General features: G+C 40.2%; 1 protein-coding gene across 1 annotated transcript in view; it reads right to left on the bottom strand.

Moving 5' to 3' along the window:
* The window catches only part of EPC1 (enhancer of polycomb 1), a 69339-nt gene that overhangs the window by 24472 nt on the left and 29181 nt on the right, over positions 1-15686 (bottom strand). The window contains exons 2-10 of the mRNA XM_088447964.1: positions 10696-10855; positions 10204-10349; positions 9877-10083; positions 8544-8692; positions 6476-6623; positions 5658-5828; positions 4644-4733; positions 4370-4518; positions 3643-3995 (exon numbers count right to left, since the gene is read on the bottom strand). Of these exons, the coding sequence (XP_088304090.1) occupies positions 3643-3995; positions 4370-4518; positions 4644-4733; positions 5658-5828; positions 6476-6623; positions 8544-8692; positions 9877-10083; positions 10204-10349; positions 10696-10855 (1573 nt within the window). The remainder of the gene's footprint in view (positions 1-3642; positions 3996-4369; positions 4519-4643; positions 4734-5657; positions 5829-6475; positions 6624-8543; positions 8693-9876; positions 10084-10203; positions 10350-10695; positions 10856-15686) is intronic.

Here is a 15686-nt window from a genome sequence, read left to right on the forward strand (position 1 = left end):
TCAACATTGCATTCAATTGAATTCCCCGAATTCAGCGTTACTTGAGGATTGAAATCAGCACTCCACAGCAAAACAAAGAATAGAATATAAAGCGCTCCATTCAGAATTATAAACATCTACATTTAAAAGGTTATAATATCACTAATAAAACAAACCCTTGCACTACAGTTGTTTATAATAAATAATGGATTATGGCATCCAGCAAGTTTACACCTTAACAGCTGCAAATCCTTTGGACCTGACAAGTTATATTCTAGATCTCAACCCTACAGAGATACTGTAGTGGAACCGTAAAAGATATGAGCATAAACATAATGCCCTCAATCTATGAATTGATGGAGTGTTATAAAGAAGCAAAACCTTAAATATGATGCAAGAGAAATTCATCTAGAAAAAGATGTCAAGTTACTACCGCTAATACAGGTCGGGTCTCCCATATCCAAAATGCTTGGGACCAGGGGTATTTTGGATAACAGAATAATCCGTATTTTGGAATAATTGCATACTATAATGAAATATCTTGGGAATAGGACCCAAATATACACACAGAATGCATTTGAGTGTAATATACACGTTATACACAGCCTGCAGGTAATTTTATACAATATTTTCAATAACTTTGTGGCTCAAACAAAATTTGTGTACGGAAATGACATTCATTTAGGTTCATATAGACCTTATACACACAGCCTGAAGGTTATTTTATACAATATTTTTAATAATTTGTGCCTTAGACAAAGTTTGTGTACATTGAACCATCAAAAATCAAAAGGTTTCATTATCTCAGTCATGCCAAAAAAAATTCCATATTTCGGAATATTTGGATATGGGAGACTCAACCTGTAATGGTTCTATAAGCTACAAATTCCCCAGATTACTTTTTTTTTTAACTGATATTTATTCAATTAAAAATAAACTGAGGAAGTAAAACCATCTATTTATAACCCCAGATTAGATTTATCAGATTTGAAATTGTAAAGTACTAATTTACTAAATGTCCCATCATGTCAAATCCCAAGATATGAGACTCAGGGCCATATTCAATTTGAAGCGAAATGTCGGAATTGACGATAATTTATCGCCGATGACGTAATTTTCGCCTATTTCAATTATCCCCGTATTCAATTTCAAACACTTTTCGCAGGTTCGGAAAAAAAACAAAAAAACAAAAAAAAACAACAAAAAAAAAAAACGGGGATAACTTTTCACCACTGAAATAGGTGGCTAAAAAAAGTGCAGAATTGGGGTTTAGGGATGCAGGCTAAAAAAAAAAAAAAAAAAAAAAAAATAGCCTGCACCCCTGGGAATGTCATTTAAAAGTAAATTGTGTCAATAAAAGTTAAAAGAAATAATAATAAAAAAAAAAAATCGGGACACCTCCGAAAAAACAAAACTTTTTTTTACCCCCAAAATTAAAAACACAGGGAACACACTTCTAAAATAGCCAAATTAAATTCAGAGGGGTTCCCCCAAGTATGCGGCATGTGTTTTCTTCATTGCGGAAGTAGCGGGTAGGTTCATCTTTGCAGATTTTTTATAAATAATTTTAGGGACTTAAAAAAATGCTTACCCCCAAATTTGATAGCAATAGTTATTTTTACAAAAAAAAAAAAAGGTGCTATTCTTCACCCCTTCTTCTTCATAGCTGCAAATATGCACCTGCCGCGGCTATTAGAAACCCCGACTTCCTTCAGCAGGTAAAAATGGGGGTATCCATAGTGATCCCCATGTCTAAACATCTTTAGGGGGGGTTCCTGGAATATTTCTAGAAAATTAAAATTTTTGGGCGATACTTGCTTTTCCGACAGGTCCTATTTTCGATGATTTCTTATTGAATACTGGGATAAAGCAGGCACGCGCCCAATACTTTATCCCCGGAAAACCTGCGATGTGGAGCAAAAATTCCAGCACGGACTTTTCGCTCCCAAATTGAATATAGCCCTAAGGGTATATTTGCCTTTTGCACATGACTGCAATGTAATGACTCGCCTCTGAATAGATTTTCCATCAATTGTTCCCACCTCTCAACTAGTACAGGCCTTTTATACTACAGAAGCTGGTAAAATCACATACTGTATCAAACAATGAATACTTTTTTTTTTATTCCAAAACTCAAATTGCTGCACAATGTTCAAAGCTTATGAATTATGTGCCCCAGAGGAATCTATACTTTCTTTCCTTAACTGGCAGCCCACTGGAACCTTCATTTTTATTAGGTTATAGCTTAAAAATTTAAGCTTGTGCAGATTGAAGTAGAAATGAATAAAGCATGTACCAAGTGAAAGCAGTAACTAGTAGATGAATTGGAAACACAAGCATGAACAAGGATTATGCAACTAAACAAGATGAAAAAATTATATAATATATACAGTCGAGTCACATTATTATGACCACCAGCTAATAGCCAGAGTAACCGCCATGTGCAGCACGGACAGTAGCTAGATGGGTGTGACTCAATAAGGTGCTGGTAGGTTAGCACAGGTATCTGGAGCCATGCTGACTGCAGTGCATCTCACAGCTACTGGAGTGTGCGTGGTGGAGTATTCATAGAGCGAACATAACGTTTGAGGTGGTCCCACAGATGCTCAATTGGGCTCAACTCCTGGGAATGAGGGGGACAGGGAAGTACTTGGAAGTAATGGTCGTGCTCGTCCAACCACTGTCGAACATGTCTTGCTGAAGATCCCATCCACCTCAGGGAAGACAATCAGCATGTATGAGTATGTGCTCTGCAAGGATGGATTCATAACCAAATTAGATGAGGGTGCCTTCCACATGGATGGGTGGGCCCAGAGAATGCCATAAAAACATTCCCTATACCATAACACTGTCACCACTAGCTTGTGTTCTTTCAGCAATGGTTGCAGTATGTTTGTTCTTCGATGTTTCTCACCTGCCACGCCAACGTCCACCCGTTCGATGAAGCAGAAAATGTGACTCATCGGGGAAGGCAACCCTTCGCCAATCAGCGGAGGTACAATTCCGATAAAAACTAAAAATTTGAAGCCTTTTGCGCCGATGTACCTTCGGTTAGCATAGGTCCAGTGACCATCAGTTTGCTTCGGAGCCCCATACACCGCAGAGTTCGCTGAATTGTCGTTTTAGACACACGTCTGGTGGCCCCCAGGTAAATTTTGACGGTGAGCTGCTCCACTGTAGCCTGTCGGCCCTCACGCACCTTCAAAGCAGACGTTCACCTCTCACAGCAATGGCACGTGGTGCTGCAGAGTTTCCACATCGGTTATTCGCAATGGTGCCATTTGTGCAGTCACGATACTCCATCACGCGAACAGTCCACAAACTGCGCTGTTTCAGAAATACTACCACCCTTGGCCCGAAAGCCAATAATCATCCGTTTTGCAGCTTGGATAAAATCGCCCCTTTCACCCATGACAGCAACGAGTGATATGTGTGCAGACGGCCTATCGCACACCAGATATACCCACCAAGCCAGCGCCCGGCATGTGATGTACTTCATGGGCTACGTGAGGCTTACGTCAAATGTAGTAAGTGGTCATAACAATGTGACTCGACTGTGTATAAACAGGTTTTCTGTGGAATACACAAGTGAACATTTATCCCTGGGGCCACACTGCTGTTTCCATGATAATGACCATATAAAGATAGTAATAGACCACATACCAAAGTGTGCTGAACCACTGCTACTTTTACTTGATGTGGAGGTACTGCAAGTCTGGGTCCCAGGTTGTGCTGTGCCTGTTCGAATTACACCCTTGTGAAACGTTCTACAGGAAGAGTCAATAAGGTCACTGTCATGTAGGGATGTTGTCCGAGGCCTAAAATGGCGCCACCTACATGATTTTATATTGACTAGTATCTGACTGAGGTCTTTAGAGAAACATTTATCCGAGGTATTTGTTTCTGAGGTATTGGCAAATAAATTGATTGAAGTGTGTTCTGGAGAGGAAAGCAGGTCAACGTTCAACTGGCGAAAAGCACTGTCGTACTCGGAATGCGCTCTGTCGAGGAGCACCCTGCAGGAGACATCGGGACAAAATGGTAATATAAGAAACAGTATGGACAATAAATTGTAAAGCAGTACAAAATAACCAAAGTAGTGTAGATCACCCATAGCCCACACAAATTTTAATTAAAAATGTAGCTCTTCTCTCAAGCATTTGTCATTACAATCTACAATAACAAAATAGATTTAACCATTCCTTTAAACTGACAGTAAACTGTGACAAATGCTGAAATATAAGAAACATTTCAATCAGTAAATATTTAAAATAAGTCATCCTGTAGATTTTGATTAATAAAAAACAAACATAAAATGTGTTATTGTGTTCAACAGACTTTATAATGACAAGTGAGGTGTATTAAAAACAACCAACAAATAGAAACTCACCTTCCACCACGCCCAACCCGTCTTCGTGCAAACCCAATACACTTGCGGGGTACAGTGAGGGTAGTGAGGCAGTATCTATAGCGAATATCCCCTAGTCCGCCTTGCTCTGGACTACACCAAGGCCAGTTGCCAGTTTGGTCCAAATGTGGCTAGATAAAAAAAATAAATAAATAAAAAAAAAAAAACAGTCACCAGACCATCTTAAAATTTTGTTTTTAAAATGAGTCTCTTTAACGGCAAGCTCGCCATGACTAATAATGTGTTTTGCACTTACAGCATAGTACTGACAGCCAGCTTTCCTGCGGAAAGCAAAGGGACCATCTGGATCATTCTCCTCCTCGGCTTCCGAGGAACCAGACATGACCTAATAAAGACAGAAGCCATATATATGAAAGCACATCTGTGTTTGGAAATACATTAAACGCCTCTTAGAATCACTATGATAGAGTATATACATTTGTTATAATATACAATTGAAATATTGTCATTTCATTAAATACAATTAAACAATTTTAAGAGCAGATAAATCAATGCTGAATGCTGGGTACACACTGGCGAATATATCAGCCGTTCCATAGAACGGACGATACATTGTTTGTGTGTTCACAGACTTATTGCGTCGGCTGTGCAGCACAGCCGATGCCAAATATATCTGCAGATATATTGGTGCATTGTGCTGTGCACAGAAGCCGCCAATGACTGACAGCTCAACTGGGCAGGTACATGTAAATGCCTGTCCAGCTGTGACCTCAGTCACAACACATTGTCCCAACGATTGGTAAGTGTGTATGCACTTACAGATTGTCAGATAGGATGGTGGATCTGCTGTATGGCCAATAGTGTGTACCCAGCTTTTGCAGCTACTGAAAATTAATAATTATAAGAAACTGGTCAGTTAAGATTATCCATTACAGGAGTGCAGGTGATTGTCTATACCTTATACATCTTTTCCAGTAACATAAATGGCATAAAATGCTTTTGTTACCTGAAAAATCCCTTTCTCAGATTCCACAGGGGACACTGTAGATCAAGACACTGGGGTATAGATGGGTGGATGAGTGGAGCTGGCACTTTAAATTTCTAAGTGTGACTCCTCCCCATCTATCCACCAGAAGCCCCAGTTTTAGAACTGTGCCCGAGGGAGCGGTACACATTTAAGTACCATCATACAGGCATATAACATAAGTGAGGTACAGACATTGCCAGGAAGTAAAATTTTCCTGGCAAAATTAGATCGGGCAGTCACTTGGAGATGGCAGACCATTATCTTGCTCCTTGCTTGGCATACCTGCGAGAGAGGCTCATCGTCAGAGCTGGGGAAATCATACTGATTCAGATCCTTCGCATTAAACACTGGAAGTGCAGCAGGGCTGGTCTGTTGAGCAGCAGGAGAGGAGGGTAAGACTTTGGGCTTCTTCTCATATTTCCGTTTTGGTCGTACAACATCAGATTTCTCTTGCTGTAATATATTTGAAAATGTAACATTTCATAGTTGATGGGGGGGAATTCCAATGTTTTTTGGGCATCTTAAGTATTAAATTTCTAACCATTCTACATATCATATATATAGGTTTTAAGATTAGAACTTGGGAGGGAGGGGGGGGAATTCAAATAAATGCAATGATGAATAGAGCCTGTAATGAGTTCCCAGGGCTATTCAATTGACTGCACTGTTAACCCTGACTTGGCGATATCTCCTCGCATCCTCTTGCTGTATGAGCAGAAATCCGACTAAACTAGTACCGCGATGCTGGTTTTCGGGCTTAGCATGTGTGCCAACAGCATCGTGGCCAGTACTTAAGATGGAGAATGCAGGTTACCACGACTAAACATCCGGCATTATGTGCCGTAATCTGCATCTCCCGACTTAAGTACAGGACACAATGGGATAACTGAATAGCTCTGGGAACTCTTCCTTGCGAAATTCGAAAATTGCATTCAATTGAATTCCCCCCTTTATGTCCAGATTAGTAGAAAGGTCATTAGTAAACATGAGTCCTACACTTTAGCAAAAACAGATAAATTATATCTATGGATGCATTCTGTGGATATAAAATATCAATGCCCTAGAGTAATATATTGTGCACTATCAGTAGCCCATTTTACCTTGTTAATCTTAATCTCAATCGAATCCTGATGTTTAAACGGACTACTAGAAATAGGGATGATCGGGATGGCATAGGTGGGCTTCAAAGGCTGACGCTGAGCCATTACCTCTGACACGATCTCTCCATTATAGTCACCTAGGTTATACCTGGAAATAAAAAATGACTACATTAAATTGTATCTTTATGAAAGCATATTGATCAGTATTAGTTGCTTCTTATTTATTTATTAAGTTTCTTATATAGTGCAGCATATTCCGTTGCACTTCTTTTTACATAGCAAAAAGGTCAACACAAATACATTCAATTATAAATGACAATAGTTACAACTATAGTTGAAGCAAACCCTCACATGCAAGAATTATGCCACCAAACCAGGATGCTTTGGACTAAAGGTAAAGGTAATCTCCTAGCTGTACGAACACAAACCTGATCAAAAAGAGCATACAAAACAACTGCCTTATTAGAAGAACAAAAGGGGGCTATTCAATCCAGTGCGATTTGAATAGCACAGGGAGTTCCCGAAGATATTCAGTTGTCCCCATTGCGCCCTGCACCTAAATCGGGAGTTGCAGGTTACCGGGTCTTAAGCCGGGTGTTTAGTTGCTGTAACCTGCATTCTCCGACTTAAGTGCCGACCGCGATGCTGCTAGCGCACGTGCCAAGCCCGAAAACAGCATAGTTCCCGGTGCTATTCAACATTGCACTGGATTGAATCACCCCCAAAATGATGGAGCAAGTTTGGAAAGCTTGTGAAAAGTTGAGATGTGTGTTTAATGTTCACCCACCAACAACCAGCATTATAATTACACACAGCTTTATAATTACAAACAAAAGTTTAAATTAGAGAGCAGACTAGGCAGAAAACAGAACCTAACAAAACAAAGCTTTATACAACTTAACTCATACGTCTTAAGAATTTTAGCTCAATCACAAGCTAGTCCAAAAGGAAAACTAGTTGAAAACAGGAGACCTTGTTTACCAGTCACCTACGCACAGCTTAGAAAACCATTTTATGGTTACAGTTCATGAGAATTAGTCCATATATTCACTAAGGATCTCTCAGGTAGAAGGAGCACAGTGTCCTAACTTAATAGATAAGCTGCATTCTAAATAATATTGGTTCAGACAAAAAATAGCTCCTTCCGATGTCCAAACCTGTACTTTATTTTCAGCTCAGATACAATGTTTAAAAGGATCAACAAACGCAGACCATTAGCTGTATGGTTGCTTAGATGAACTGCCACGGTTCTAGTACTAGGTGAGTGAAGGCGGGCTATTGGCTAACCAGATATTAGTTGGAATATATTAACTTGATCCAATAAATAAATAATGCATAAAGCATATGGCCTCTTTGAGTAGCCAGTATCTCAAAAATACATGAATAGAAACAAGATTTGATAATTGTGTAAGATTTCATATTCAATGCCTTCTATGTCAAGTGCCCCCATCCTTCATACGGAGATCAGAAGTTACACTAGTAATTGCAGATTTGATAACACTAACATATAGATCTAATTCCAAAATGAAGCCATTAAGTTCTAAACTTCTGCAGACCCATTAGGATACAGTACACAATGGGGGAATTCTGCGCAATGTATCGTTACAATGCCGGGCTGTGTACATACTGACCAGTTACTGTAGCGCTGGCATCGCAAGTGTCCCTTCGCACCCCGTAGAAGTGTGAGGGAGAACTTGCAATGCCAGCCGTTGTGATATGCCATTCCAAAATGGCACATTGCGTTGATGCAATAAAGTGAATTTTCCGGCTTAGTGCGGCGGATACAGCCTTGTAGTCGACACTTTAGTTGGAGAATGCTGGTTACCACGACTAAACACCCAGCTTAAGAAGCGGTAACCAACATTCCACGACTTAAGTGGTTCTAGTCGTACTTAACTGCGCGGTCAATTAAATGGCTCTGGGAAGTCCTTCCCGGGGCTATTCAGCATCCCGCTGAACTGAATCGCCCCACAAAGAGACAGATGTTTGAGCGATAGGTTTCACCTAAATACTAAGCCACTCTTCACAATTATGACTTCTATAAAATACAGAGATATTTATCATGTACCTCTTTTCCATTATTTCCAGTGTTAGATGCAGCAATTCTCGCTTGCTTTTTTCTCGCCTCTTAATCATTTCTAGTATTGTCACAGCTCGGCTGAGATCCCGACGTAACTTTAACATTTTTTCATAAGAAGCTTCATCGTTCTTTCGGTTCTGAGGGAAATAAATGTTGAAACAGAAAATTGTAGCAAAACCTCTCAAAATACCATTTGTTATCTCCTACTAAAATGATTCTTTAGCTGACAGGAAAATTGAACTTTTAGTAAAGTTGCCTTGTATAAAAGTGCTAACAACAATTTACAAAACTGTACATAAATGGGGGAAAAAAACAAAATAACCAGAAGCTGAAGTGATTTTATGGACATCTTTATTCAAGACAGAGTTTGGGTCTGATTCGGAGTCGAATGCTATGCTGATATTCATGCAAATGGTCAATGTTTATCATCTGCGCATGAGTGGCTAAAACTTCACACAACGCATGTATCCCATGGTGTGAAGAGTGTACAAAATGACAGGACTGATTGAGAAGCATGGTCACAGAAATGTATTGGCCAATCCTGGGAGGTGGCTATTCAGACACACAGATGTCCCGTGTCATGCTGGAGGGTTTGTGAGCTCAGACGATCAAATCGCTCACATTGGAGGCCATACTCTGACCAAGAGAATCTACACCTAGCATAAGGATAGTGCAAGCTTGCGCCAGCTGTATTTGAGCATCAAAGATGTAAACTCAAGTATGTCTTATATAGATTTTCATCTCTCACTGGGTGCGATTCAATTCAGTGCGAGTGGAATAGCGCCGGGTAGATAGTCCAGGAGCAATTCAGCTCGCTGTTTAGTCTGACACCAGTTAATTTGGAGAATGCCGGTTATCACTACTTAAGCTGGGTGTTTAGTCGCGAGAACCAGAATTCTCCGACTAAAGTGCTGGCAGTAAGGCTGTTAGCACAGCGCTGAGCCGGAAATCAGCCTCACGGCCGGCACTTTAGTCTGATTTCTCCTCGCACCCACAGGACGATGCGAGAAGAAATCCTTTAGTCGTCCTAACAGCGCGGTCAATTGAATAGCTCCAGGAGCTCTCTCTGGCGCTATTCAACTCCCTCTGCATTGAATCGCCCCCTATGGTTCTTGGCTACAAATCAAATACAGAAATCTACACACTAGCCGAGATACTGCTTAAGTGCAGAATTATAGGTCTGAGAAAAAGATGTAGGCCTTATTTGATGGGTTGTCTATGTAATGCCAAAAAAACAAATCATACATTCTGGCATCTGCTTGCATAGAGAAAAGAAACCACCATGAATGCAGCGGTAAAACTCCAGAACTCCCTAACTCACCTTGCGTGTTTGCATCTTCTCCGTACGTCTTCTGAAAGCTACATAAGGATCACAGGTGCTAGAGCCGTCCCGCTTCTCCTGTTTCACTGCTGGTATAAGGGTGGAGCTGCGGGAGTTTTTCCTTTTCTTAATCCAATAGTCATAAACCTCCGTAATCAACTCATCATCTTCCTTCAGCAACAGTTTGGCCTCTTGGAGATTGACTGGCTGGAGGGAGGATCAAGGAAATATTGTAGACATTCAAACAACTTTAAAGTATACTTCATGAAAACACAAAAGTAAAAAACAAACAAAAAAAACCAAACCCCAAAATGCACAAAAACTTACGTGCTGACCACTGCCCTTCTCTAACCGGTCAATCATCTCTTCAAACTGAAGAGGAGAAATCTCCATCTTCTTCTTAAGCTTGTTCACAAAGACCTCATCCTCAGAATCCATGTCATAATCTGGCTGTTCTGCATCTAAACTAAAAGCTAAATGACGGGAAGAAGCTAATGTAAGAAAGACAGATGATAAGCAAACTGAAGCAAAGAGAAAAAAAAACAAACAAAAAAAACAATAAAATGTACTAATTTAATTCAACCTGCAAGATTGCGTATTTTACAGTCCAGTCTCAACTATGGACACAAATATATGGAAAATAATTAGATCATTTACATTATGGATTAAAAATTATATTCACAAAGTAATTGTGTAGTAAACAGCTCTAGAATAATGAATTTTCAGCTCTCGTCAGTAAGACAACGAGTTTATGATCATAAAACAATGGCACCGCATCCAAGAAAGTCACTTGTAAACTCGATCACAAGTGTTACTTACGCTGTATGTGAATGAGCTGCTTTGGCATCTTAAATTCCCCTGGGTACACAGATTCATAATAAGCAATATTACTTTCTGCCTCTGGGACTGGAATAACCATGTTATCCCGCTTCTCTCCATATACCTGCAATGCTGACATTGCTCGCTGGAGATGATGTTCCTAGAAACAGAAGAGATAATATTACTATTGATATTTCATGTCAGAATCTCATTTTAGCACAACAATTTAAAAAAAGGGCACTACAGTATCAAACTAAACAAATGTTTTCCCAAGAAGCAGCCTATATAATGTAATTTCCGTGTAATAGTGATGTGGACAGCCTGTTAACTCAACAAGTAAAATGTATAGAAAAAACCCTCCACTATAAATGACCGCAATACACTTCTAAAAGCAGAAAGTACTTACATAGCTAGGCTATAAAATAGCAATGCCTCACAATAAAAAAGGGATTTCATTATTTTTTTTTTAAGGTGGGCTTGATTCAAAGACAGATGCAATGGCGATTAGGGACGCAGATTGAACTATTGTTTACCATAGTGTATCAGCTGCACTTCGCGTGCGCAGTGATCGCATTGCGACTACAGGCGCACAGACTAATCCACCACACTGCGAGTGACCGGCTGTCAGCGTTGGGGGTGGTGACGGGGATGTGGTAGGAAAACCGCAGACGTTGTCTGTCCATGGTGTGCAATAATGAGTCCTTATGATCTCCTACTCTATATGAGAGCCCTCTGCATGTCAGGAGAGCTTCAGTCTGCAGCTGGTCAGACCTGCTGCAAGGGCAAGATGCCACTCAATGTGCGTCGTTACATATATTTACACAGGTCAGCAACATCGTATGCTTCATACGAGAAGGCAGCGGTGGGCGTCCTTATGCGTGGGTAAGCTTTTGAACTATACTTTTACAGCTGTATTGCATACAAAGTCACAGTTGCGATCGCATTAGCGTCCATCTCTGCATCAGGCCCTGTGAGTGGAAATATGAAAATTGTTCCCGATATGTCCTCACTAATTAACTCTGCATCATGATCTGACAATTTCTAACAGATACAGCCAGATTCTAATTTGTTAGCGCTCATCAGTAGACAATATGCTAGTCCAACCAAAGGGGATGTGGCACAGTACAGGGTGATATGGAGCATGCACGCACCTAGGGTCACATTAAAAAGAAAAAAGGCATGGTTTTTAACAGCTTAACAATGCAAATACACTGCATTGCATTTATGGGTGTTCTCAAAAGCTCAGATGACAAAATAAACTTATTCTCAACTTCTGTATAAACACTTGTTAGCCACATATATGTATAACTTTATTAATAGTTTCAATTGTGTTGAAGCATGGTTCAAACACTGAAGTTGACAGAGTTACAAAATAAACACTACAGCGCAAGTTAAACTGAAATATGTACACCAGGCATATCAAACTCGCAGCCTGCAGCACCCGGTCGTGTAGTTCAAGGTATCACCATCTATACGGGATTCCTTTGGACAAACCAGGAATCAGCAGCACTGTCTGGAGTCCAGAGGTTTGCTAATCCCAGACTGGTAAGTGTATGGGAAAACCCACTAAATGGTGCCGGTCACTACCAGTGACCACCCTTTTCTACTGCTCCTCCCATCGCCTGCCCCGCAGCTTGCCTTTTCTGAATGTTCCTTACAGACATGGTGCTAGCAGTGGATTCTAAGAGTGTGGTTTACATCTAGTTCCCCCTCAGACAGCCAGTGTGTGTGCATTGATTGGTGGTGAAGCTGAAGGTAAGCTTTGAGACTGGGCTTGCACATATAAAAGCATGAGGAGCTCTGACATATTATGGGGCTCTGGGCTGGAATATATGGGCATGAGGGATCTCTAATAAAGAACCCCCTCATATCCCTATATAATCCTTAGAGTGGTAAGAAACTTGCTAAAGAACTAACAAATCAAATTAACTAATAAGTCGAATTATTTATTACATCCAATAAGAATGATTTACTTATATGCACACAATTAGAATTAGGCTAACAGAGCTATTACTCATGCCTGATAGATGGCTCTGCAAGCAACCATCATCCCTACTGAAGCTCCGTGATCCCAGAAGTCTGATTGGCCAGATCGCGACTGCATAGAGGAGGTGAGGGTATTTAAACTTTAATCATCCGCTCATTGGGTAATTCCATGATTAAGCCATAAGGTGAAATGCGCATCGGATGATGCCAGGGGAGCACCACACACACTTGCTATTATGTTATCATGTTAACCACTTTTGCGATGCTTCTATCATAAAGCAGACAATAGCTAATTGACAGTGATTGACTACATGTGGCAATTTATATGGATGTTGTACAATTATTATACCACATGCATAGTCTATGTCCTAATGTAATGCGGACAGTTAACCATTAGTAGCTCCCACCAATTTGTACAATTATTATACCACATGCATAGTCTATGTCCTAATGTAATGCGGATAGTTAACCATTAGTAGCTCCCACCAATTGCATGTATGTGATAAGTGCATATTATTACTACAGCAGCTGAACGCTGCTGCTATACTAAACTACTAAGAGGGATATTCAATATGAAACGTTAACTTCACTGTCGCAGTTAACGTTTCATATCAGATTTTTTTTCTGCGTTAAGGTATGGTGCGCGCTCCCGCTTATCCCCGTATTCAATATAAAATTAACGAAAACGGGAAACTCAGAAGTTGGATTTGCATAAAGTTACAAATTTTTCCTTAAAATAATTGTAAGACCCCCCCTAAAGTTGTAAAAACATGGGGGAACACTATGGGTACCCCCGTTTTAGACTTTCATTGAAAGTCGGGGATTTAAATAGCCGCAGCAGGTGCTTTTTTCCCGACATTGAAGTGATGCAGAAGAGCACTTAGGTTATTTTTTTCGTTTTTTTAAGTGGTCCCTTCAAATTTGGGGTACATGAAAATGGGTACTAGCATATTTTGATGTCCCTAAAGTAAGTTTTTAAAAATTCTGCATTTGTGCACCTGCCGCTATAATTCTATTCTAGAAAACACCTGCCGCATACTGGCAGAATAGCCCTGAACCTATTTCCCTATTGTTAAACAATTTTTTCCCATTTATTTTTTTCACCCCAATTTTTAAATTAATTTTTTGGGGTGTCCCTATTTTTTTTTTTAACTTTTTTTTGACACAGTTCAAATGTCATTCCCAGGGGTGCAGGCTATTTTTTTTAAACCTGCACCCCTAAACCCCAATTCTGCACTTTTTTTCGACACCTATTCAATTGTGAAAAGTTATCCCCGTTTTTTATCAAAGACTTTTCAAAACTGCGATAAGTCTTTGAAATTGAATACGGTGTAAAAGTAAAACCTGCGATAATGACGTCATACCTCCGATATTAACGCAAAAACGATGTTATCGCACCCATATTGAATACCCCTGTAAATTTGCATCTCTATCTACTTCAGTGTGGTCAGTCCTTTACTAATAGCCAACAACCATATACTGCTGTTATATGCAAATATATGCAATTGTGATGCTTCTATCATAAAGCAGATGCTATCTGATAAAGAGTAATTAACTGCGTATGGTAATTTAAGTGGATGCTATATAATTACCAAAACCATTTCTAATGCAATGTGGATATTTAGCCCAAAATGTCTCCCACTAAATACATGTATGTGATAAATGCAGATTATTACTACAGCTGAATGCTGCTACTAGACGAAGCTACAAAATCTGCATCTCCATTCACCTGTGCGGTCAGTCTCTTACTTATAATGGATAACAACCATATTCTGCAATTAAAAAAAACACTCAAGTGTCAACATATTTGAGGAGACCAATAATGTTGAAATATAGAGGAACAACAATTCATAATTAACTAACAGCAATCACACATTAATTGCTAATTAGCACTGTAGGAACAATAAGTCACACTGTCGAGATATATTTACCGGTAATCATTACTATTGTGGTTACTATTACTTGAATGACTCAGCTGAATTCATAAACAGGGTTAAATATACTAGAAAATTATATATGGATTAATACACATGCCATCAGAAGCCAAAACAGTACATGTTTTTTCAAGGTTCCTTCTACAATAACAGAGTCCTAGAAAGGGATCTATCCACTACCCCTGGGATAAGCAAGGTAGGAGGAAGCATGACCCGGCATCCGTACACCGGGAGGAGCAGCGCGGACGTCAGGTGGAATGCACAGCCGGCGGCGAATGGATGATGAGACACCGCCAGCGGTGATTGGTGAATGCTGCCGGCAGTGATTGGACCAGGCACCGCCTGCAGGGATTGGCTGCTGTACCCACTGTGTGCGCGCAGCAGCAGCACATCACTACCGGCAGCATCTCCTCAGCCAATCACTGCCGGCAGTGATTGGCTGCTCTGCAGCGAGCACACAAGAGAGGGACTAGAGACCGGGTCCTATGGGACCCGGTTATTTTTAAAAAGAAGTCCCTCACTTTCTGCATCCTGTAAAAACGCGCTATAGCGCGTATTTCGTGATCACTGAAAGTAAACCTGCGCCCAAGAGAAAAAAAAAAAGAAAAAAACTCCAAAAAGGCAGCAAAACTAAACTGAACACAAATGGCTCGATTCAACTCAGTGTGGTGCTGAATAGACCCTGGGAGGGAGTTATTTTTCTGTGCTTGTAACCATGTGGGGTTCTCATTAGACCGTTTCTGATTTCCATTGCACACCACTCTGCTGTGCTCTCTGCATTCAATACAATTATACTCACTCAAGAAAAGTTGAGTGTGTGTCATAACCCAGGACACCAGAAATAAAAAATAAAAAACTGGGTGCATACAATAGTATAGGTTGCTAAAAAAAAAATCATGGAAGCTAGTAAACATCAAAAGTGCTCAAAAAATAGAAACTGTTCAACATGGTGGGGAATTCAATTGTTTTGGGTGCCCATAACTCCCTTATGTGCAACCAGCATAGTCGCATCAAAAATGCACTGACACATTCACAAAGCGGCTCCACCTGTGCAAAGTTAAGACGCCCGGC

This window comes from Taudactylus pleione, unplaced genomic scaffold (assembly GCF_031769625.1).
Source record: "Taudactylus pleione unplaced genomic scaffold, aTauple2 ptg000446l, whole genome shotgun sequence".
NCBI lineage: Eukaryota > Metazoa > Chordata > Amphibia > Anura > Myobatrachidae > Taudactylus > Taudactylus pleione.